This window comes from Propithecus coquereli, unplaced genomic scaffold (genome assembly GCF_000956105.1).
Source record: "Propithecus coquereli isolate 6110/MARCELLA unplaced genomic scaffold, Pcoq_1.0 Scaffold304, whole genome shotgun sequence".
NCBI lineage: Eukaryota > Metazoa > Chordata > Mammalia > Primates > Indriidae > Propithecus > Propithecus coquereli.
Genome location: NW_012148664.1, coordinates 2569706 through 2595805, shown reverse-complemented (window position 1 = coordinate 2595805; position 26100 = coordinate 2569706). Strand labels below are relative to the sequence as shown.

The window sequence follows — 26100 nt, the reverse complement described above, 5'->3', positions numbered from 1 at the left end:
CCTGTCTCAAAAACAAACAAATAAAACGTATTAAACAGAAAAAATGAATAATTCCTAGGTCTATCTTCAAGAAATGGTTGCAAGATCAGACACAGCTACCTTATTTCCATCATTTTGACAGGAAATGACTTCTACAAGGCATAAATTAATGAAATCCTACCAATGACCCTTCTGGGTTACATGGCCCATCAAGAGTCATTCTGCTGAAGTCATGAAAATATGTAACCTTCATACTGAGTCAGAGAAGAAAGAAAAACTTTAGTAAAATGGAGCAGAATAACAAAGCAGAAAATCATTTGGTTCAACCCTCTCATTTTATAGATGAAGGAACCAAAATTCAGAGACTAGAAATTTCTTAAAGCAAAGTTCATTCCTGGGGCATCACTGTCCTGAAATCAATCATCTCTTCTGTTAGTTGAAAGTTTCCTGAAAACATCTCGTCACTCTAGATATTTTTCCTGTGATAACTGAATGATGCTATCCTTGAATGTACCACCATTTGTAAATGCCATTTCTCTGATACTTTTCATTTCAGTGGGTTTTTGTGTTAAAATAGGCAATTTTATTAAGCCTTGGTCAAATAAATTAGCCTCTCTAAAATGTCTCTTGTTTTAGACCTTATTTTTCATTGCAATTTTCCATTCCCTCAGGCTCCTCATTTTGAAAAGACCATCTCACATTTAATTTGTCCTGGGCAACAGACTGGGAAAGACTCACACGTGCCTCCTGCCGTCAGTTTTATGCCCAAGGGAGCGATCTCCCAGGTAGCGTCTGTGTCACAATCAGCACACTTCTCAGTGAGGCAGAGATCATTCCCAACTAGACCAACTAAACTGTGGTTCCAACATCTCCGCGTCGACTCCACTGCACCTCGAAGCAGGGAGCAAGACAGCTGGGAGAAGAGTTCACTTCTGACCTATTAAAATATTAACAATACCTTCATCTTCACTGTATGTTACTACGCATTGTACATAATGTTTATAATACATCTGTTCCTGTTTAGCTGATGAAAACAGATTACAGATTGCCTGCTTAAACAGAAAAAAAACCTACATTTTAATTTATGGCCTCATAAACGATGTTGGTTTTCTTTGTCAAACAGAGCCAGCACCGAGGCGGGAGGATTGCTTGAACCCTGGAGTTGGAGACCAGCCTGAGAGCGAGACCCCTGTCTCTACAAAAAAATGGATTAAAAAAATTAGCCAGGCACGGTGGTGCGCGCCTGTGATCCCAGCTACTCGGCTGAGGCATGGAGGATCGCTTGAGCCCAGGAGTGTGAGGTTGCGTAAGCTATGATCACACCACTGCACACTAGCCTAGGCGACAGAGCAAGACCGTCTCTTAGAGAAAAAGAAGAAAAAGAAAAGCCAGCACAGGGTGCTCAGCACCGCTTTACTTATGCATTTCTCTCATCCAAGCCTTTTTCTTTCCACCAACAGTCCCCAGCGATGAAGACTGCTGGACAAGAAGCCACAGTTCCTGACCTCACACCGGGCAGAACATGACAGTTCTAGGGTAGGCGCGGCCCCCTTTTGTGACGAACGACCTGCATCAGTTTGCACACGTCGCCCACGAGAGATAAGAGGGGACCGCGGCGCGGCCAGCACTAGCGTGGGTGTCTCGCACAGCCAGCAGAGAATCCAGCGCAGGCCATCGCGCACAGCGCGCCAACAACTGCAGACCCAGGGCTAGAAGGGGCGCGGCCTCCCGGTGGGCCCCAGGAAGGGGCCGACGTCATTCTTCCCCCGCAGCCGCGCCCGGTGACCCCTTCTGCGCAGGCGTGTGCGGAGGAAGGATGGCGACAGGAAAGAACAAAAACCTTCCAGGCACCGATTCCGCGTCCCTTCTCAGCCCTCCCCACCCCCACTCCGTCGCCTCCTCCCTCAGCGGACTCCTGGTCTGGGCTTTAGGTACCATCAGCCCGAGAGCCCGGGATGAGACACCCTCCCAGTCCCCACCATTGGCGACCAGGAACCGGTTCCAGCCCTGTGGAGAATAGAGAACAGGCGTTTCTCAAGCAGCAGACCCACCTCTTCTGAGTCTTCTCCGCCATGGTACCGCCCGGTCTCCAATGGGAGCCGAGATCGACACCGCGGCCTGGATAGAGCGATGATTTCTATACGCGACTGGAAAGCCTGGCAGGGTTGGGGGCGGAGCCTCGGGTGGCCGGGCCCTTGGGGGCGTGGCCCGCGAGCGGAGGGGTGGGAGGCTCGCGGCCACTCCAGTTTATCTGTTCGTGGTGCGTGCGGGTTGCTTGCGTGACCACCCGCGGATTTCAGACCTATCCAGGGGTCCATAGACCCGAATTTAAAACAGCTGTTTGTCGCAAGCCAACGTGCATCATTATGACTTCCTTTTACCCTCTCTCTTCGGTACTCGTGATCCCGCCCTGCTAGAGTTCCTTCGACCTTCCAAATGTCCCTGAAAAGGGACATCCTCCCTCTATACGTCGGGGCTCCTCCTGCTAGGCCTTGTCCCTTTTATCCTGTATGGGCTCATCCTTCCCACAGGTTAAGTGCCCTCCACCTGTTCGCTTTCTCTCAAATTAATATCTCTAGTTCTGTCCTCTCTGCCGAGCTTCAAACTGATACTCGATTGACTACTTGATGTCTCCGCTTGGATGCCTCAAAGTCTTACCTAAACTGTCCAGAACAGAGCTTTCCATTAATGCTCAAGCCCTCCTTCTCACCAGGTGCTCCTTCGAGCCCCATTTCAGTAAAATAATCTACCATTTGCCCAGTCGCTCAAGCCGGGCACTCGGGAGTCATCCCTGGCACTCCTCACCGCTGCATGCAATAATTGACCTGCAAGTTTTGCCGGCTCTAGCTCTAGGGCCTCAGGCTGCCACTTTACACTGTTTGTAACTCCACCATGTCTCTAGCCTGATCCCAGCCAGCATGTCTCACTCCTGTCGCTGCTCCTTCTGTCTTTGACCTCTAAAATAATGCCCCCATCCTCCGGCCCAGAACCCCAATGCAAGTCATTCTCTTGTAGTCAGAATCATCCTTTAAAAGCCAAATCCAGTTATTTTATTTCCCATTCCTCTTAAAATCCAGAGTACTTCCATAACCTATTTCTGGGCTAGATCCAGTTGATTGAGTATATAGTGTGTTGTGTGCACGGCACTGTTCTATGTGCTGGGCATATAGCAGTAAACAAAGTCCTTCACTTATAGGGGTCACATTGTAGTAGGGGGCAGGCAATAAATGAATGGAGAAATAGATATATAAGGGGTGCTGATATGAAAAAAGAAAGCATAAGGAAGGGAGTGGTGGTGAGGAAGGGAAACCTTGGTTTTTGTTTTAAGAACTTTCCTCCCTCCTGTTCACATTCCTGTTCCCCCTCCCCAGTCCAGGGAGTTGTCCGTCCACAACTGGAAAATAAGATTTTTCATTAACTTAGTGAAGAAAATATGACAGTATGATGCCTGGAAAGGCAAATAATGTCCTATGTAAGCTAAACTTTTGAAAGCAATGTTTTTAGTAGATGTCATTATTAATATAACACCAAAATGTGTTTTGGTTTCCATAGTGCAGTTATCTTTATCAGAAAGCCAACTTTTATACCGCTTATCTCCTATGCTTTTGTTTGCCTTTTCCTCACCCAGGCCCTCTGAAACCAAATAAAAAGCCCAGAGAGAGTCTGGCTGAGATTTCTCCTGCAGGAAGGCAGCAGTTAAGGACTCTGGAAGGGACAGTATCTTTTGTTCTAGTTCCTCATGGATTGGCTTCAGCTGTTCTTCATCCATCCTCTGTCACTTTATCAGGGGGCTGCGTTTCCTTTTGCACTTCTGTTTAATTATCTCTGCAGGAAGGATTCATTTTCCACTTGTGCCAGGTAGGCTGGATGGCCAATTTTGCTCTTACATCTAGAAATACTACAGGAGGGCAAAAAGCACAGAGTGGATTACAGATGTGAAGGCCACATATTAACTGCACTTATTTTAAACTTAGTATCACTGCTGCTGATTATGGATTGCTTGCTAATGATTATATATGATAGAATAAGACTGAACTGGAAATGGACATCATGTCTGCATGGACTCAAAGTTTGATAGGTTCACATTAAATGGCAAATGGGGGATTGCTTGAGGTCAGGAGTTTGAGACCAGCTGGGCAACATAGCAAGACTCCATCTCTACAAAAAATTAAAAAATTTGCTGGGTGTGGTGGTGCATGCCTGTAATCTCAGGTACTTGGGAAGCTGAGGCAGGAAGATCACTTGAGGCCAGGAGTTTGAGGCTGTAGTGAGCTATGATTGGGCCACTGCGCTGTAGCCTGGGTGACAGAGCAAGACCCGGCCTCTAAAAAAAACAAAAAAAAGGCAAAGAAAAAAAAAAAAGGCAAACTGATGAAAATAAACTCCAGGGAGAGATGATTGTTATAATGGTATAGGAATTCCCCAAGTGGGTATGTCTATGCCAACTATATATCCCATATATTCTCGAATAGTCCTGATTTCATGGAATTGTATCATTTTCAATAAAAAAATTAAGTTTTATATAAATTTACATCAATATGTTATATTTATAACTAAATGTGATTTTTAAAATCCCTTTGTATGATTTCTCAGAGAAATAAGTCAAATGAATCTTGTTAGATTAGCTATATCTCAGTTTGGGCTTCAAAAATTGTTGTTACTAGAAATTTGATAACTTGATTATAATTTTTTTTTAGCATCAAATAACCTCAATACATTAGAGACAGGCCCTATTTTTAAAAAGATTTTGCGGAATATCCTTTTGTAAAGTGAAAATCTGTTGCTAGAGGGCCACTTCCTCGTAATTCACTTATTTGGGGAATTAGGGTTTTTTATATATTGGGGCTTCTTAAATAAAATCTAGCTGTATCTAACAATCAGTTAGGATTGCTGAGTTTAATTAAACTGTGGCTTGTTATCACATGTTCACAATTGGCTGACTCCCTTACCTTCATTTATGGGAGATGGGGAATAGTTGTAAAGAAGTTTCCTATTGAGAAAGAATCACAAAACAAGTGGAAAAATAAGGGTTAATCCCCATAGAGTTACTATAGGGTTAAGATTGTTCACTTTGGATTCAGCCTGGTGAGTCCTAACTCCCTCGCTAAACAGAGTGTCCTTGTGTATGTGAATAAACTTCCTTTGAAGTTCCCTGTCTTGATCTGTAACATGGAGACAGTAATGCCTATCTTATGGGGTTATTTTAAGGATTAAATAAAGATATTTCTTGTAAAGGATCATTAGCACAATGCCTAGAATGAAGGAAGCAATCGATAAATCATACATCGTACATGGTACAGGTGTAGACATTTTAATGTTTATAGATCCTCTCTGGGTGGGAGGGTTGCTCAAGCTTCTATTTCCGCTGTGTGAGGACTTGAACACATGAGCTGCCATGTGAGTTGTATTTAACTCACGCTAGTTTTGAACCCGGGGCCTGGTGAAGCATGTATATCTCACACATCTTTACTTTGGGAGCTGTCTGAACTATTTTTCAAGTTGCATATAACTCATGCACAGAAAACAATAAAAAAATAACAAATTTTTCATTAAATTAGAAAGGACCATTTTGTTTTCAAAGTTTTTATTTCATTTTTGTAATAAAACACCGTGGCCCCAAGGCAAAAAATTTTCTGGTGTGGCAGTCAATGTGTTAAGTGTTCCCTTTTATTTTCCCATAGCAGGGAAGCGAAGGCTTGGACCGCAGTGTTCATTGGGGTGTTGTTGAGGGGAGTCACCCCAAACATAGGCTAAAAGAAAAGCGCAGGAATAGCCCAGGGCTTTTGGGTAGTAATAAAGCCACGCACACTGAAGTGCCTACTGCTGTCCCCCCAGAAAGAAAGTGATTCTTACCAACCTGTGCCTGGTACTGTGCCCTGGAGTCCTGATACACTTTCTCCCTATGATGGGGTTTCCAGGTTCTGAGTTGGTAGAGAAATCTAGGCCTCCCTGACTCACTTTCCCTGTCACTGACCAGTCAGTCCCTGTTTCACACTTTCTCTGACTGCTTCATTCAGCTTTATTAATTTGGCACCAATTAAAAAACCAAACAAACCTCCACGTAACGCAGAAAGAAGAATGTGAACTCTCCCAGGCCTCCCTCTGCAGATCCTCATGCTTCTGAGGGAGGCATGATCCACACACCACTTCATCCATGTGGGTGTTTTATAACAATAAAAAAAAGAAAAAAACACTGCTCTTTTCCTGCCTGTCTGTCTGAGGATCGACTACTATGGTGAAGCAGCTATCGGGACCGGGAAGTTCATAATCAATCATAATCAACCAGCTACCTCAGTGGGAACAAATGGTCATGGGCGTCCTTCGCCCTGGGAAGGCAACAGGACTAAGAAAGAAATTTGGGGAAAATCAGCCAAATGTACAAGACCACACCAGATGTCATCTTTGTATTTGGATTCTGACCCTGTCTTGGTGGTGGCAAGACAACTGGCAAGATTTATGATTCCTTGATTTAGACAAAGAAAAATGAACCCAAGCGTAGACGTGCAAGACGTGGCCTGTAGGAGAAGGAAAAGACCTTGAGAAAACGGGGGAAGGAACACAAAGACACGATGAAGAGAGTCAGGAGGCCCCCAAAGGCCAGTGTTGGCGCTGGCAAAAAGGGGTAAAGGTGCTGCAGTGACTTTATCTGCAGTGACTGTGCAGATTTTTCACAAGAGGATTAATAAACTGTAAACACTTTTTTTAAAAAAGCCATAACACTAACTCACAAGATCTTTTTTTTTTTTTTTTTTGAGACAGTCTCGCTTTGTTGCCTGGGCTAGAGTGAGTGCCATGGCATTAGCCTAGCTCACAGCAACCTCAAACTCCTGGGCTCAAGCGATCCTTCTGCCTCAGCCTCCCGAGTAGCTGGGACTACAGGCATGTGCCACCATGCCTGGCTAATTTTTTCTACATATAGATATTTTTAGTTGTCCAGATCATTTCTTTCTATTTTTAGTAGAGACGGGGTCTCACTCTTGCTCAGGCTGGTCTCGAACTCCTGACCTTGAGCCATCCACCCACCTCTGGCCTCCCAGAGTGCTAGGATTACAGGCGTGAGCCACCGCGCCCGGCCAACTCACAAGATCTTAAAATGTGCTCTCCAGGATGAAGGATGGATGGAAAGATTTTCTATTTGGGTTTTCAAACACTTGTGAAGGGGGCATTGAGTCTTTTTCTCCCTCACTCTCTGGAAGCTTCAGGGCAGGACAGCCTTGTGGAAAGGAAAGGCGCTCATCCGTTTCCACGAGAGGATGTCTGGAGAGCTCTACTAGATCCTTCACACTAGGCTCACATGACTGTCGGGCAAACAACACACCAGTCCATTTCAAAGACGTCCCTGCTACCAAGCCTTCCAGGCTCGCCAAGGGCGGGCGGTGTAATACCCTAGGCGGGAATCACCTGAATGGTGGGTGTCAAAGAGAGAGAGGTTCCCATGGTCACTAAGGCCAGAACCAAGATTTGTCTCCTGAGGTAAAGTTTACAAACTGACCCTGGCTCATTCTTCCACAATTCTTTTCTTCAGAAGAACAGCAAGAAAGTCTCAGAGAGCTGACAACATGGCGCCATTAGGTGTTCTGTGGGGCCTACCTCGAGTGGGTTCCTAGAATGACATCTGAAGTGATTCATTTGCCACACTATGCTAACTTAGTTTCACCAGGCTGTCCTTTCTCCTGCAGGTACCTCTTCCTCCTGGCTGGGGGAGGTGCCCTGGCCTTGGCTGCCATGGGTCCCTATGCGGCACTTGTCTTCATCCCTGCTCTCTGCGCCGTGGCTCTCCTCTGCTCCCTCGGCCCACAGGAAGTCCACAGGTGGGCTTTCTTCTTCCAGATGAGCTGGCAGACCCTGTGTCACCTGGGGCTGCACTACACGGAGTATTATCTGCAAGAGCCCCCTTCCATGAGGTAACGCGGCCTGTTTGCTTGGTTGTGCTGAGCCGACCAGGGGTTTGCTTCTACCATAGTGGCAGTGGAGAGAACCTGGGTGTTGAGTTTGAACCCTAATTCTTCCACATTTGAGCAGTGTGACCTTGAGCAAGTCCTTTCACCGCTCCCTGACTCAGTTTCTTTTTCTGGGAAAAAAATAAGGGGGTAACGATACCTATCTTGCCAGACTGTTGTGAATGTTGGAAAGAATATTAAATGCGACTCTGTGACTATTCATTGCTACCACGTGTTGCCTGCACAACAGTGTGTCTGGCACTTAGCTGGGATTGTCATTGTGCCTGAGTGGGAGGGTGAGGCAGGAGACCCTTGTGGCTGCCGCAGAGACGGGCAGCTGCTGTGTCAGAGTTTTATCTTCATTCAGACTCAGCTGTTCCTGTCCTTCTGGAACACTGGCAGTCACCCCAGCTAGAAAACAAAAATCGAGAGCTAATTACAGTCTAGGGAAGTGTTGTCATGAGTCACTGAGGTCACCAAGATTAGGGGGAAACACATCTTTATGATCTTGAGGCCTAATGTTCCTGGCATCTCTGGCTAGCACAGTTGGCATGGGTCCATGGTCACGCAGAGAACAAAGGCTGGGACCATGCTAGATGGGTCACCTGTCCGGTTCTAGCCTGCCATTGGCTCACCTGCTTTGCCATCCTGACCACACCCAGAGTCCTTTTCTTTTTTTATTATGACTGTTTTCACCAAAGGCTTCAGACTTGCTTCTCTGAGGAAGAGGCAAGATGGCAGGTGGGTGGGGCGTGGGAGGTACGGAACGGGATGCGGTGAATCAGGATTTCAGTAGGAACCGGGGCCTGATGCGGCTGGAAGGGCAAGTTGTGCAGGATCCGGCTGGATGGGAGGAAGGCTGAGCCAGGCCTGCCATGGGGAGGGTGTTACTCAGCGAGGGCTGCCACGGCATAGCACCACAGGCTGGGTGGCTTGAACGACAGAAACTCATTTCCTCACACTTCTGGAGGCTGGAAGTCCAAGATGAAGGGTGGAGTTCTGAGGCAGCCCTCCTTGGCTTGTAGCTGGCCATCTTCTCCCTGTGTCTTCACAGAGTCTTCCCTCCCTGCCTGTCTGTGCCCTAATCTCTTCGTATAAGACAGCAGTCATATCAGATTAGGGCCCACCCTATGGCCTCATTTTAATCACCTCTGTGAAGGCCCTATCTCCAAATACAGTCACATTCTGAGGGACCGGGTGTTAGATTTTTAACATACGAATTTTGGGGGGACACATTCAGCCCCTAACAGAAGATGAGTTAGCAGGGGTTGGTGGCATTTGGAGCCTGCCATGCTTTCTGTTAGGATAAGTCAAGCGAGGTGGTCAGTTTTCCTTACATCTTCAGACACGCAGACAGAAACAGCAGTGGCTGGGAAGCAGCGCTGTTTTCTCTCCACAGGACAGCGTTCCTGCTTGTAGAGTGTGTCACTGTGATTTTCATTCATTGTCCTCAGTAATCTTGCCAGCAGCATCTTCGATGGTGAAGCAGTAAGAGTTCAGGGGATTGGTTGAGAACACACCTCGAATTGCTAGTGACTCAGCATACACCCTCATCCGTTCCTCAGCACAAGCAGAATCTTGCAGGCAGGGTCTGGTTCCTATTTAAAATCTTCCACTCCCTATAATCTTTTCATTACTCAGTTTTTGTCTCCTCTGTGGCAAACTTCTCCCAAGTCCCTGATTCCAATCTTCATAAGCCACTCTTGGAAATATTAGGATCCAATATTTCTCCACAGTATTCCTTGTCATTCTCTTACTTGCATCTCTGACTAATGATTAACTTCCCCACCGGCTTGATGCTGTCTGGTGTCAAACTAAATGACAAACAGAAAGGCTCTCTAAAAGAAAATGACGTTTATTTGGGAATAAGGGATTGCTATGGGAATGACATGTGCCATAGTGAACTACGTCACGTATTCAGGGAGGTAAAGGAAGACAAAGGTTTTTAAAGGAAAAATGAGGAGGAATACATAATTGTTTTGCAATGATTATCCTTGGCTACCAAGATCATTAACAAGGGTAACAAGTCTGAGGTTGGACAGGCAGTTGCTGAGCAGATGTCCACGCAGAAATATATTTTGTGCAAGGTTGTAGTTTTTGGTCTTTCGTGATAGTTTTTGTTATCAGGCATATAAGAAATCTCTTTTCACGGCCTTCCTTTCCTGGCTGTATTTTTCAGGGTTTTTTTGGTTTGGTTTGGTTTGGTTTGGTTTTTTAACACAAGTGATTCCATATTGATTCTGACAACTTTCACTCCGGAATAGTGAGTGGTTCTGAATTAATCCAGGAGTCTTTGTGGGGCATTGCAGGCCATCAGATTGATCTTAACTCAACAGAGGAAGCTATTTCCTGTGGGGTCGTGTGTGACAGGCTGGAAAGGGAGAGAGAGAATAAATACGGAGTGTTTTTACATAAAAAAAAAAATTCTCTTTCAGGTTCTCCATCACTCTTTCTTCCGTCATGCTCTTGACCCAGAGGGTCACGTCCCTCTCACTGGACATTTGCGAGGGGAAAGTGGAGGCAACATCAGGAGGCATCGAGAGCAGGAGCTCTCTGTCTGAGCATCTGGGTAAGGCACTGCCCTATTTCAGCTACTTGCTCTTTTTCCCTGCTCTCCTGGGAGGCCCTTTGTGTTCCTTCCAGCGATTTCAGGCTCGTGTTCAAGGGTCCAGCTCTTTGTGTCCCAGGCACTCTTTCTGGGCTCTGACCTGGAGGGCTGTGCAGATTCTAGGACTAGAGTGCCTCAAGGCGGGCATGTGGAGGGTGGTGGGTGCAGGAGCGGGACTGACCGATTGCCGGCAGCTTGAGTGTGTCTATGTCATGTGGGCCACAGCCGGGCTCTTCAAACTCACCTACTACTCCCAGTGGATCCTGGATGACTCTGTCCTCCATGCAGCAGGCTTCGGGTCTGAGTCTGGTCAGAGCCCTGGGGAGGAGGGATATGTCCCCGATGCAGACATCTGGACACTGGAAACAACCCACAGGATATCCCTGTTCACGAGAAAGTGGAACCAAAGCACAGCCCGGTGGCTCCGACGGCTCGTGTTCCAGCACAGCAGGATCTGGCCACTGTTGCAGACATTTGCCTTCTCTGCCTGGTGGCATGGACTCCATCCAGGACAGGTGTTCGGTTTCCTTTGCTGGGCTGTGATGGTGAAAGCTGACTACCTGATTCATGCCTTTGCCAATTTGTTTATCAAATCCTGGCCAATGAGGCTGCTCTATAGGACCCTCACCTGGGCCCACACACAGCTGATCATTGCCTACATAATGCTGGCTGTGGAGGTCAGGAGCCCTTCTTCCCTCTGGCTGCTGTGGAACTCATACAACAGCATCTTTCCCATGACGTACTGTGTTCTGCTTTTTCTATTAGCAAAGAGAAAGCACGAATTTAACTGACATCTTTCCCCCAGCTTTCATCTTCTACAACGGTGAAATAGAGTTTAGAAAGTGCCAGATGGTGCGTTGATAACGTGTGTGTTTGAACTTTTCCATAATAAAGGATTGGATGGATATACCTGATGAATTGCCGTAGAAATCTGTGTGTCTGCTTTAACAAGCTATTTTGCTGGTACTGAAGATACAAAAAAGAAAAAGACATGGTTTCTTCCCTTAGGGTTTACAATCTAGGTGTGGAAGCAAGGATTAAATAAAGCAATAGATAAAAACATAAGGTACTGTGGACCAAATGGCAAACGGTGTATACATGAACACCCCAAAATTGAGTGTCCAGTTGGCCTACTTGATCCCAGAACGTGAACTTTAGCAACATAAAGACAAAAACGAAACAAAACCTAAATCATGTCATCAGATTGGTTTGTTACATGAACTGAAGACTCATCCCCAGTCCATAAGTTTGAAAAATTTGGCTCAAATTTGGAAATTTGAAAAATTTGGTCTAAAAATGGAAAGGCTGACATTATTCTCAGAGATACGTTAGCAAACTGAAAATCCACCTAAGACTTGATAACTACTTACATAATAGTTAAATACAAAACGGACTCATGAAATATGTCTTGCAAAGAGACCAATAACAGGAAGTAAACACTGTTTTGGTATAACTTCGAGGGTAGGTAGGATTCCTTTTTCTTGGCTTATCCTAAATAACTGCCTCTGTTTCTTCCTCTGTTAGGATTTAAAATACACCGAGAGAAAGGTATCAGGACCTCCAAGTTGTACTGAAGCAATGTCATTTAACTGGCACTTTGAAAGTTTTGCCACCTTTTCCGGTCACCTGTGCTATTTTATAATTACCATTTTTCTTTAATCAACTTTAATTCCGCTTACTTTTTAAAGCTTACCCTCCTTCGAAGCAATGGCATTGATACCCTTTGGTGTACTAATTATACTTTATTCTAGTACTAACTAAAAGAAACACACACTTATTCAAATTAAAAATGTTTATTTGCGTACTATTTAAAACCATATGCCGACTCACCACCGAAGCATCGTACAACAATCTAAGTTTGCTGAGTATTCCAAACCAATCCTTTCATCCTTTTCCAAATGTAAAATTGCAAATCAGCTTTTAATCTTTAAAACCTTACAAAGAGAATGCAAAGGTGAGAAGTTACAGATCACTTAGAAAATTGTAGGTCCATATCACTAACTGACATTAAGGCAAATAAACAAACCAACAAACAAGCCCAGTCTTAGCACACAGGAGGAAACACAGCCAGCAGCGAGGGCCCTGATGAACAGAGAGGACGTGAATTTGTGTGGCCTTAACCAGAATGGCTGTGTCCTTTCTCTCACCATTCTCAATAGCTCAGAGGAGACAGGGTGGACAGACGGGGTTTTCCAGAGTTGGGAATAGTAAAAAGAGGATGTTAAGGGACATCAAGGCCATTACAAACATGTCACTGAAATGACCATCCTTGACTACCAGAGAGGCCAGTGGGGTGGGGGTGGCGGAGGTATTGTACGTCGGCAGGAAATTTGGAGCTATAATCATGGCAGCATTATTTATTATAGGAAAAAGATGTTCAACAGTTAGGAAAATAGTTAAGCAAATTATGATCGACTATTACAGAGCTATTAGAAACGAGTGCTTTTTATAGAGGTGCTTCTGGGGAGCTATTTATATGGGTGTGTTCCATTTATGGAAATCCATCCAGATGTACACTGAAGATGTGTACAAGTTTCTGTATGTATGTTCCATGTCAATAATTTTTTAAGTGAGTACTTTTGATGATTAGGGAAATGCTTATGACGAAATGTTAAATTTTAAGAAGTTGGTTAATAAAGCCTTTTAAAATGCAATCTGGCCTCTAAATCTGTCTCCCCGTTGATGGCCGGGGGTAATTTCTACTCCTCTGACTGGTCAAAGCAGGAAGTCTGTTTCCTTCCCTTTCTGTTTGCATCCTATAGGGAGTGATTCATTCTGCTGGACAGTATAAACGACAGTGTGATTTGAGGGAATTGATCTAAGGGAAAATGGCAGAGCCAGAGATGTAGGCTGGGAGCCATCTTTCTACACAGAAGAGAGCTTGGATCTAAGATGGGTGGGACACGGAGAGGAGGTGTCTCCTGTCAGTCCCATTCCTTTTGTTAGGACTTAACCTTCCCCTGCCCCAGCTCCCTCTGCATTTGATAATGTTAGTTTCCCTGCGCTTTTGTCACTCCCAAGACCCTGCCCATTGCCTCCCGAATTTCCTTGCCACATGACGGGTAGCACCTGCTTATTAACTTCTCTTGTTAATTTGCTCTGATCTTGCTTGCAGAACTGGATTTGATGTTTTCCTTCTCTTGCTTGACCTAGAAGTGGTCCCCAGGTTACCCCTGCTTTCTGTCTGGTTCTGGCGCATTCGTTGGCCCAAGCAGAATAGTATTTCAACAAATCATGTCCATCCTGACAAATGCAAGGAAGAGGCCAGCAGCCTCTGTCCTGCAGGCAGCAGACCTACATAGTGAATTCGATTCTGTGGACCAAGCGCTAGATCTGAGTAGCCCGTGGAAACAGTACGCAGTGGACACACACCTCCTGGCCCCCGGCCTCCCACTTTAATCAACCAAATCATTCCGAAGGGTTTGGCAGCTCTTTCAGACCCCCAGGGGACTTAATCTGTTTGTTTGAAAATATTATCTGAGAGTCTAGTGATTAAGAAATCCCTGAGAGGGGAGTAAGCTAAGCCATGAAAACCAACAAGTTCAGAATGTTGGCAAAGTTTAATTAGAAAATGTTGGCCGGGTGCAGTGGTTCACATCTGTAGTCCCAGCACTTTAGGAGGCCAAGGCAGGAGGATCGCTTGAGGCCAGGGGTTCGAGACCACCCTAGGCAACATAGCAAGATCCCTGTCTCTACAAAAAAATAAGAAAAATTAGCTGGGCTTGGTGGTGTATGCCTGTAGTCCCAGCTACTCAGGAGGCTGAGGCAGGAGGATCGCTTGAGCCCAGGAGTTGAAAGTTGCAGTGAGCTATGATTGAGCCACTGCATTTCAGGCTGGACAACAGAGTAAGACCCTGTCTCTAAAAAATAAAAATTAAAAAAAAAAAAAGAAAATGTTTAACAGAAAGCTACATTTGCCTTACTAAGAGCAGCAAGGAACTGTAGATATCACAGCATTGCCTAGGAACTGCTTTGTGAAAACTTCAGGTCATCTATTGACCTGTTATTTTGGATAAGCTGCCCTCATAGCACAGCCCCATCCTTCTGACACACAGGCAGCGACTAAGTTGTACTGGCCTCCTTCTTAACCTGTTGGCAGCCGCCAAGACCAACAGGCAGCCAGTGGCTCTAATGGGCATCCCAGGTCTAGCTTCCACTCCTGTTGTTAGGCTTCTCCAAAGAAGACAATCCAGCCTTGGCTTTTTCTACCCACAAACCACAGGAAGACTTCACTGATACACATTCTGCCTGCGGATTCATCAATTCCATGAGAATTTGGAAAAGGAGGTTGCTATGGTTTGGGTGTGTCCCCCAAAGTTCATGTGTTAGAAACTTAATCCCCAATGCAGCAGTGTTGGGAGGTGGGGCCTAATGAGTGGTATAGTCATGTCTCACTTAACAATAGGGATATGTTCTGAGCAACGCATCGTAGGTGATTTTGTTGCTGGGCAAACATCATGGTGTGTGTACCTAGACAGTATAGCCTACTACGCACCTAGGCTATACGGTGTAGCAGAGCCTATTGATCCTAGGCTATGACAGCCCAAAATGAGTGATTGAGGAAAGGATCTCAGTCAATCGAGGTTTATTAAGCCAGCTTTAGGGCACATCTGGGAGAAGGACAAGCCACAGATGTATCTGTTACTGTTTTTTCCAAAGAAGTTTTTAGGAGGTTTCGTATTTATACATTTTCTTAAACAGGAGTTGGGGGAAGAGAATGTAGGAAGAGGAGCAAGTAGACAGTAAGACAAATTGTTACGTTCTTGTGAGACTGTAGTTAGTGCTCAGGAAATCTGCATTTTACATATGACAAGGTGAATGTTTGAAGAGAAAAGGAAGCAAAGGAAGAATCATTATGTAGATGTCCCCAGGTGGGTGGAAGAATGATTGATCTTGTCTCGTCTCTGTTCTGTACCTGGGAGGATAAGCTTGGAATTAACGTCATTAGTGTGTAGTTGAACAGACTTTAGTTTTAGGAGCTAGGCTTAGCCTGCAGATGCAAAGTTATAATTTGCATGTCCTTATTTATGGGAGGCCAGCAAAGAATTGCCTTATGAATGATCATGAGGCCTGAGGTCCTTTACTTTTCCGTAGGGCTCTGGCTAATCCATGTTAGGAAGAGCTATTCATTTGGGAGGGGGTGTTGCATGACTCAGCCTCAAGGCTGGATCTTTCGTTTTGCATAAGGAGTTGGGAGAGCGGGTCTTGAGATTTTATTTTCCTTAACAAGGCCACGTTCCACCTCTGCCCAGAGGATTCGACTCAGCTTGTATCATCTCCCTCCTGCAGGCAATGAGCCCTCCCTCTGGTCACCTGAAATGCCCTGTCAGCTAGCCTGCCAAGCCTGGGTGAAAGGGGAAGCAATGAGCAGCATGTTGATGACGAAGCAGTTTCAGTGGGTGTGCAAGAAGTGATTTGACCACTGTATTCACAGGAACACCGCAAAGACCAATAGATTATAGGCGTTGCAACGACCAACTGGAATCCCTAGTAATTATCCTGATTAAAATGCCAACTAGTAGATGGTACATTCGAATCACTTACAACAGAGGCTTCTTGACAGTTTTATAACATGGTAGATGGTGCAGGAAACTTGGTCCTCTGCAGTGTCAGAGTTCAGCACTGAGAGGTGAAGGGATAGTGATTATATTTTATGTGAATTTTTTTCTAAATGTCCAACTGCACCTATTTCCAAAGCATTTCAAAAAAAACGATAGGGCCGGGCGCGGTGGCTCACGCCTGTAATCCTAGCTCTCTGGGAGGCCGAGGTGGGTGGATTGTTTGAGCTCAGGAGTTCGAAACCAGCCTGAGCAAGAGCGAGATCCTGTCTCTACTAAAATTAGAAAGAAATTAATTGGACAACTGAAAATATATAGAAAAAATTAGCCGGGCATGGTGGCGCATGCCTGTAGTCCCAGTTACTCGGGAGGCTGAGGCAGGAGGATCGCTTGAGCCCTGGAGTTTGAGGTTGCTGTGAGCTAGGATGACGCCACGGCACTCTAGCCTGGGCAACACAGTGAGACTCTGTCTCAAAAAAAAAAAAAAAAAGGAATGATAGAGTAAAATGGCCATTGCTACTTTAGCATTTTCTTCCTAATAACTACGGATTCTGATGTTAACAAAGCTGCCCTGTGGGGAAGTAGTTGGAGCCCCCTTTGGGAGGCAGGTCTGGCTCAGTCCCAGCTGTAGCACTGAACAGCTGTGGGGCCCAGGAAATTCCCTCCTTGGGGCCCACGTTTCTTAGTGTGCCAAAATGAGGGTGGAAAAATATCCTTTCAGAGTATTTAATTTTAAAACTGAAGGCATTGTGATTGTATAAGTGCTTTATCAATTTTTCAACACATTAAATAGAGAAAGTAAAGCAGGTCTCCCAACCTGTCTCTATTCATCCGGCAAGAATTTTAGAGAAAGAAATGGAAGAAAATCTGCTCAGTGCTTAAAGTTCTTTATAAACAACTAGCATTTTCTATTATGTTTCTTCTACTTGTTTCCTATTGTATAAGAAGAACAAAGTGATATTTTTGTGGCTCATTACAAAACTGAGAGTAAACAGTAATTCTCTTGTACTAAGAAAACACTATTAACTTCTCTGACTCTTTCTTTCCTGAATAATAGGTTTAATTTCTTAGCCTATATTTGGCAGCTGATAACTGTCAACAGCTTATTAATCTGCCTTGGGCCTCATTTCCAGAAACGATTGATAACAATAGCTGGAGATGCCAGATTATTTCTAAGGAAGTGTCTTTGTCTCGCTTGACAAATAGGTCTTGCTGCATCTACTTTTTCAGAAACACCTTTTAAGCTACAACAATGGAGATAATTAAATATATATGTATGTTTTCTTTGCAGGGAATTTGTGCAATTCATATAATTCAGGTGTGACCTTGGTTTAGTTTCATGGTCAATCGGAGTGTGTTAAATCCAGTACCTTAGGTGGATCCACCAGCCGGAAGACATGTGGGGCGGTGTTTTCTGGCATCCTCATCTTACTAGTGGGATATTTTCCTTAACTTTGCTTCTAAATTGTCTCTTTAGAACTTAGATTGCATTTCCCCATAGAAAAAAACATTACGTTGACTCCTAACGGGTGACACTCATGGTAACGATTTGAATTCAAGGGAATGTGTTCAGGATGGAAGAAAAAAGCAAAGGTAATTTCCTTCCCATTTCTTTTTTTTTTGAGATAGGGTCTCCCTCTGTTGCCCGGGGCTAGAGTGCAGTGGTGTCATCACGTTCTGTGGTTGCCGCAGGTAGCAAGCATGGGGAGCAACATACACTGCTGCTCTGCAGCAATATGCTGAACACAGCCCTAGAGATGCACGTGCACCACCTAAACACCCCCTTCAGTCCATAGCTACAGAGCTCAGAATGCCCATCATGCCCAATTCTGCTCAGTCTCCCTCCTTTGAGGCTGCTGGTGGCCAGGGGCTTCAGGTCTAGGGGCACTAGAAGCCCTCCACCATGTCTGATTATTCCAAGGCTGAAAGGATCGATATTTCATATCACACTTTTAACCCCTTTGTAGCATACAGGTTGAGAAGCTGGGATGGTGAAATTTAAAAAATTGAGAGAAGTTAACCTTCCTTGGACAAGTACACAAGAACTCCCCTCTCTCCTCTCTACTGCATTCCTGCTGACTCCACCGCTGTCTTCCTCTCCATCCTCATGTTCAAAGGACCACCACCACCTCTGCCCTTCACCTTCTCATCTTTGAATCTGTGGCCCGGTAATGCGGAGAGTAGGAACGAGGGAAAAGACAGGACAGTGGGTCAGGAAATTTCATTCTGGCCTAGGCTTTCTCCACGACTCATCACTTCCAGGAGGGAATGGGGAGGAAACTCCATTCTCCTGCCCACTCTGCCCCATTTTCCTAACCTCTCCATTGTTCTCCTGGTCCTATTTATCTCACTTGTTAGAGGAAAGGGATTAGAAAGGAGGTTCCAGAAGAAAGAGAAAAGGAAATCTTTACCTCTCAGTCCTCTTCCACTCCAGATCCCTTCCTGTACAGATGCTCCTTGACTTATGATGGACTCACATCCTGATAAACCCATTGTAAATGGAAAATATCGTTAAGTTGAAAATCCATTTAATACACCTAACCTACTGAACATCATAGCTTAGCCTAGCCTACCTTAAATGTGCTTACATTAGCCTACAGTTGGGCAAAATCATCTAACGCAAAGTCTATTTTATAATAAAGTGTTGACTATCTCATGTTATTTATCGAATACTGTACTGAAAGTGAAAAACAGAATGTTTTTGTATGGGTACCCAAAGTATGGTTTCTCCTGAATGCAGATGGCTTTCACACCATTGTAAAGTTGAAAAATCATAAATGGAACCATCGTAAGTTGGGAATTGTCTGTATCTCCATTCTAATCCCTCGCCCCAAGAGCCCTCCTGTAGGTTTGGGTCTAGAGTATTACTAGCACACCATGGGTCAAATTAGTACTTGAGTACTGCTATGGTTTGAATGTCCCCCAAAATTCATGTGTTGAAACTTAATTGCCAATGTGCTATTTAATAGTATTAAGAGATGGGGCCGTTAGGAGTGATTAGACCATGAGGGTTCTGCCCTCATGGATGAGATTGGTTCCTTATAAAATGCCCTTTTATCACTCCTGCCATGTGAGGACACAGCATTTGTCCCCTCTGGAGGACACAGTGTTCAAGGCGCCATCTTGGAAGCAGAGAGCAGCCCTCAGCAGACACCAAACCTGCTGGCACCTCAATCTTGGACTTCCCAGCCTCCAGAACTGTAAGAAATAAGCTTCTATGGTTTATAAATTACCCAGTCTATGGCATTTTGTTATGGCAGCACCAATAGACTAAGACAGGTACCCACCACAGATAACATTGTTACTGTGAGCATTCTGCGTTCAGAACAGACCCTAAAAGTTTTGAAACCAGTATACATTCATGAGTTGGGGTGTTACACGAGTTGGATTTTCTCTTTTCGGGTATAGGCCTGTATATAAAATACTTTCAACAGTGTGCTTTAAAACTACTGACTTTTTGATACTAAATGAGAAAAGTAAGTTATAAGAAAAGGAAAGAAGACTTTAATACAAGAGGAAAATGTAATTCGCAATTATTCTTGAAACTAGCCATTTGCCTGTTTAATGGTGTGGATGGTAACTTTTATCAAGCAAATAATTTTTAAAAAGTAAACAATTTTTAAAAAAGATTTGATACTATTTTCCTCCACGTGACTGTGAGGGGGAGGATGGGACAGTAAGTCATCAGGCCACTGAGTGGTCACTCCCGGTTGATCCTAACTCAGCCTCAAGAATTGGCTCCTAACAGCGGAGGGGAACTAAGTCTTTCCTGGAGGTGGAAATGGAGTATAAAGCTGATGAGGAAACATCAAAGGAGAGGACTTAAAATGAGAAAGGAGAAAAATGAAGAGAAAGGAAGTACTAATGGCAAACACTAGCTCCAGAGTATTTAAGTCAGAAAAAAGTTAAGTACTGGACATGAGGTTTAGGAGCAGGAGAGAAACGGGGGAGAGTGGTAAACAGAAGGGTGGTAGGCTGTCCCGTTGAGTTTACTTCCCCCACATCTTGAGATGAGGCTTGGCCACATGACTTGCCAATGAAATGGGAGTAGAGATGGTGTGTGTTAGCCCCAGGCAGGAGTTCTAAGAGCCACCATGTGGGTCCCCACACTTGTTCCCAAGTCTCTGCCAAAATACTGACAATGTTCCTGACAGCCCAGGTTCCTGAGACAATATCCCAAGAGTAGAGTCATAGCCAATCTGTGATGGACATGCAGTGAGTGAGAAATAAACCTTAGTTGTTGTTAGCCCTGAGATTTGGGAATTGTTTCTACTGCTGCATAATTGAGCCCATCCTGACTCAATTAGAGGGTTTTCCAACATATTCTGGTACCACTTCTATCATCAACTGTCAGCATTGGAATTTAATCCTCTCCCACCCTCACTCCATACCACCAATGAATATTCCAATAGGTAAATTAATGCTATGGGGTGGGGATGTTTTGATATCAGACCCTGACATTTTTAATACCTTGATGGCTAGAAGGAGAAACCGCTGTTTAAAGTTATCAATAATTTTTGAATCAATCTTTAATAACAGTCTGCTCTTGTTCAGGGGTCAAACAAAAGAAAAACTTTGATGAGCTTCTTGGCTATGTAAAGCAAAATGTTCCTTCTAGATTAAATTAGTTGAAAAGATGATCTGCTTAATTATGAAGATTCCTGTCTTCTTTGTGCGCAGAATTGCATTTCTGTAGATTATGCTGCTTTGGTGGTGGGGCCTGGACTCACGCGAGGGACCTCATCTAAGAATCCCTCCTGTTTAGGGGAGGTGTAAAATGGTACCAGCAACCTGGTGCAGGTCAGAGCTGAGGAGGCCAACCTGGGGCAGCTGTCAAGCAGATGTGTGGCCAACAGACTGTATAAGCCAAGTGGGTCCAACACTTGGTTTTACATGTGGTTTTTTTTTTTTTTTTTGGGTTGGGGGGAGTTGCGTAGTAATTTCTGTCATTTTGCCTCAGGCCTTTAGTAAAATATTTGTTTAAAGTTGGTCTGATTTTAGATATGCTTTGCAGGATTAAAGGAGAGGGTCTTATTCATGGTTGGGGTGCAGGAAATATGATAAAAGTAACTTGGAAAAGCAGTTAGAAATGGTAAAAGGTGGCTGCAGAAAAGTGGAAGTCAGCCCCAGTGCCAGAGACTGGCTGAGGTGCAAGCAACTAGGATTAACCTACGTAACATGTAAACATTCCTGGGCTTCCCAGAAATCCTCTGGAAGAGGAACAGCATAAAAATCAAACATTAACTGTTACACAGGTTGGGGGCTCGAATGATTACTTATACTCATCCGAGACCAAGCTCAGAAATCATTTTGTGAAGCATTCCTCTCTCCTTTCTGTTATTGCCCACTTCCTCTACAATCACACATTAACTCTGTACATATGACGTAGTATTTAAGAGATACACTTTTGTTGGTTCCCACCCCACGTTCCTTTTTATTTACTTTGTAGTCCCCATGTCTGGTTCTAAAAAGTCTGTTGGAATGAATAAATGTCTACGATGGGCCATGCAGAATTCTAGGTAGGAATCCAAAACGTCACAGAAGACGTATAATTCTGGGTATAGCTTTTCCCTTCCTACCCAAGCAGATGGCAGGTTTGGGGGTCATTGTCTCAGGACCGGGTGTCATAGGAAGGAGAATACATTGTGGAATAAGGTTTATCCATATTAACATTATACTATGTGTCTAACTCAAATCCACTCTGATAGGATGAAGAGCCTCTAAGGAAAAACAAAATGAAGTGTTTGCCCAGGGTTTGGTTCTGGGGAATCCTAATTGGATTCGGGTGCAAAAAATATAAAATGTTCTCTAACTTTAAACTCATCCGCCTGATTTTGTATAACGCTTGGTATGGTCTTCCTGGGCCAGAGGATGGCTCCAATACTTAAAACTGCGAAACAGAGCTGTTTGTTCCATTAACTGTTTCCTCAGTTGTAAATTCTTGGAATTTGTTTTTTTCCATTCGGCATTCCTGAACTGTCTGGTGACCCCTGCCTGGGAACTCATCTTTGCACCAAGATGCCCTGGCTAGACCACCTGCTGCCCCTGCTTGTGTGGCCTCACTAAAGGAAGAGGCACAGTGTCTTCTGTGCATTAGGGACGAAAAAGACATGCTGCTGAGCTGGCTGGTCTTCTGGACTTACTCTTCTCATCCTTGTTATGGCAGGAACATGTTCTCCCCACCCCAGAATGGGGTGTGAGATGGGGAAGGGTGTGTACGTGGACTTGCACAAAGACCTGCTGGCTTGGCTACACCCCTGTGACACCCCAAGTCCTTCTCCTGGAAGTTGCCTCTATAAGACCCCTTCTGCTCCTGGATTTCACCACTTGCAGTGATAACAGACCTCCTAGGCACATGGCTCCTACCTTTGATGGTGGTATTCTCCCATGCTTGCCTTCTCCCAAGCATTTCAGGGTGCAGTTTCTCTCTTCAATGTGATCCTGTTTTCATTTTCTCAGAGATTTCTTAGTTTCAGACTCACCAAAGCTTCCCCTTCTTGTTTTAACTTTGCTGGAGTATTTCCCTTTTTCTTTTTAATGTGTATCATTTCTAAGGTTTCGTGCAGGAGTAGGGTAGGGAGGATCGTGTGCACTCGGTCCACTGGAAGCACATATCAGAGCAGTCAGGCAGTGATTACTGCATAACCAACAGGCCTTCTCGATTAACTTGAAGTATTGCAATAGACGACCAGGAACAAGGCATTTCCAAAAGATAATGCAAGGCTCACAGAGTGACCCGCTGTCTGCATGATATTCTATACAGACTGGATTGTCAAAATGTGTTTTTAAAGGATTTAAAATAAGAACCCATTTATGAGAAAAGGGAACTCCTTAGCAATACAAACTGGTAAGAAACATTGAGAGTAATAGTTAATATCTAACAATCACTGCCTCTGTAAGTGCTCTGCATATTACACTCAAACCTCACAACCACTTTATGAGGTAGGTACTATTATTATCTTCACTTTACAGACATGGACATGTGACACAGAGGTTTAACAACTCATCTAAGTTTACACAGCTAGCATAAGAAAGAGCTAGAAGTCAGCTGGTCTGATTCCACAGCCCATCATGTAACTACCATAATACAATGTGTGCTACAATGCAAACAAACCCCCAAGGAATTTATAAAATAGTTATAAGGGTGAAGCGTCCCAAGCCTCAATAGTATTGCTTTGTTTGGTAAAAGTCTGAAATAATGCAAATCATGATATTTCTAGGTAACACATGGATATGATGAACCAATAGTTTGGACATGTGGTCTAGAACTTAATTTTTTTTTAAACTCTTCCTACTTCTTCACTCCTACCCAGCTGACATGGATGATCAAAACTTGACAGTTGCCATTGACTCTACTCTGTCTCCCATATAACTCATCAGCAGATCTACTTGGCTATTCCTTTAACACAGAGCCTGGATCTCACCACTTTTCACATCTCCATGGTATCTGGGATCGAGAGACGGGGCTGTCAGAATCAAGAAGCTTCCACCACCATTGCTGCTGCCCCAACTGCTTCTTAAATCCCAGGAAGCTGAAGGACACACCAGAATGCTGCAATGCTCACATCCCCAGGACCCTGTTTGTCAGCACAAGACCTGACAAAGTAGAACACAAAATCACCCTCCACCTCACTTTTGCTTCCCAAAGCTTTCTGTCCTGTGAGTGTCCTCGCCTCTCTCTTGGCATTGATAAGAATTGGCTTCCTTTGAAATGTTTTTGTGTCTTTGTCTTATCTCATCTCCCTAGATTGCTAGTTCAGAGAGGAACCATGTGTTCTAATTTTTTCCTATCCCCCAACAGTACCTAGAGTGCTGTCAAGCAGTATACAACTGCCACTGGGAGCAAGGCAGTTTTCTAGATAAAAAGCTGGAACCAGATGTAGAATTTCTGCATAAACTATCTTAGTGGCATAGCCGAGGTGAAATACACAGGTGTAAACCAAATAGTTTCTACCTAATTAGTTGGACATTTCTCAACATCTGAAAGAGTTTTTTTTTTTTAAATAATATGTTCTAAACCACTGTATTAAGCACTGGACTGTGAAAATAATTACTAGGCCATTTACAATGGTAAATGACAAACATAACTTGTAGTATGGAGTATGGCTGAAAACCATCTTTTTCTTAATTGTTAGGGACTAACATGTTTGTCTTCATTGCTATACTCATAATTAGATTTTAGAGCCAATTTTTACATATGTTTTGGAAGCTGATGATTTAGAACATGACGAAAATAAATTAAACACATCTCTTTTTAATTGTTAGGGACTAACACCTTTGTCTTCACTGCTATACTCATAATTAGATTTTAGAGCCAATTTTTACATATGTTTTGGGAGTTGATGATTTAGATCATGACAAATTAAATCCATCTCTCTTAGTTTAATTCTAGAAAGTTGTTTCGGTTGTAAACCGTTTCAGAAACAATCCTCAAATGTTTGATGTAATTAAGCCAGCTTTCAGGAAAACATCTGTCCTATTTCGAGGAGGCTCCAAAAACTAAAACAAGTTTGCTTACTTTTACATTATTTATATGATATATAATAAAAAATAAATTGATCGGCCAAGAGAAAAAGATGCTTCTGATATTAAATGCCAGACATACTACAAATCAAGATAACTTAATTATTAAATAGTAATGCTCTTACAAATAGATATGGGAATACTCACGTTTATTCTTTAATATTTTATTCTATTTGATGGTTTCTATGGTTGTAAATTGCTACAATTCTTCTCTTTCATATTATGTGCCATTCTACTGGCTCCTAAAATAAAAAAATTCCTGATTCCCCCCGCTTCCATTAGTACCGTCTCTAAATACAGATAAGAAAACAGACTTATAATTGAAAATGGAATGTCTTATGGTCATAAACTCTTACTCATGGAAACAGTTTTTGGATTTTTCTCTGTTTTCCCCCCAACTGGAATTTACAAGTTTAACAATTAATATCTGAATTGTTGTGACTATATGTAGTACATGGTCTTAAACCCAGGAATGGATTTTAATAATCAAGAGACTGGAAGCAAAGCATTCTTGCAAAAAAATAAACTGTAAATGTGTCTTCATCCCTAGACTTTCTGTAACTAAAAACAAATGGTGAAGAGAGATACAAGACCCCAGAAATCAGATAAAAGTCTATGAGTATCTTAAGCTCAGAATAACTCCTACATTACAGTGTAGAAAACTTAATTGTAAGGCTTCTCCTACTGCACAGCACAGTAACACCTCCCTTACCTGGTGCTCCTTTTGTAAGCTCGTATTTTCTGGTTATACAGTTAAGAACTAGACTTTTTTTAAAAAAGCCTTTTAAGGTGGGCACAGTGGCTCACACTTGTAATCCTAGCACTCTTGGAGGTTGCGGCGGGAGGATTGCTTAAGGTCAGGAGTTCTTGACCAGCCTGAGCAAGAGCAAGACCCTGTCTCTAATAAAAATAGAAAAAAATGAGCCAGGTGTGGTGGTGTGTGCCTGTGGTCCCAGCTACTCGGGAGGCTGAGGCAGGAGGATTGCTTGAGCTCAGGAGTTTGAGGTTGCTGTGAGCTAGGCTGATGCCACGGCGTTCTAGCCTGGGTGACAGAATAAGACTCTGTCTCAAAAAAAAAACCCCCCAAAACACAAAATCTTTTTCAATAGGAAGAATACCTGTCACAAAGCATTTCATTTGTGTAAGAGGTAGGAGAAACCCTAATTACATCCACTGATGTTATACTGTATACAGAAATGTCTCATAATTGAATCAGTGAGGTTGGTTATCTCATATTTTTCCCTAACAACTTTCCACTAATATAAATTAGCAAGTTAAAAACAAAAGAAGGGGTGCTAGCAACAAAAACTCAGTTGCAAGAAAAGCCAAGAAAAACACAATTCCAGAAAAATACAGGTCAACAGCCATTTAAGATAGGGGAAAAATAATTTATGATAATAATTTTAAATTACCAAGGAAAAATTAAAATGTTTCAGTATATTCTAAGAAAGAACAAGTATATGATGCATGTAATACTTTTGTCAAATGATTA

General features: G+C 43.6%; 1 protein-coding gene across 1 annotated transcript; it reads left to right on the top strand.

Annotated features, from left to right (window-relative positions):
• The first annotated feature begins 3633 nt into the window (after nt 1-3633).
• Nucleotides 3634-11579, top strand: MBOAT4 (membrane bound O-acyltransferase domain containing 4). Its single transcript, XM_012649828.1, has 3 exons — nt 3634-3837; nt 7659-7883; nt 10355-11579. Exons 1-3 carry the CDS (start codon nt 3719-3721, stop codon nt 11316-11318), a joined length of 1308 nt encoding a protein of 435 aa, XP_012505282.1. The 5' UTR covers nt 3634-3718; the 3' UTR covers nt 11319-11579.
• Nucleotides 11580-26100: the final 14521 nt, after the last annotated feature.

What these genes read in the sequence shown, in the direction of transcription:
- MBOAT4 (XM_012649828.1), top strand. Translation starts at nt 3,719, where the DNA reads ATGGATTGGCTTCAGCTGTTCTTCATCCATCCTCTGTCACTTTATCAG. An exon ending in TCATTTTCCACTTGTGCCAG is followed by an intron (nt 3,838 to 7,658) that starts GTAGGCTGGATG and finishes TTTCTCCTGCAG; the next exon opens with GTACCTCTTCCTCCTGGCTG. An exon ending in CAAGAGCCCCCTTCCATGAG is followed by an intron (nt 7,884 to 10,354) that starts GTAACGCGGCCT and finishes ATTCTCTTTCAG; the next exon opens with GTTCTCCATCACTCTTTCTT.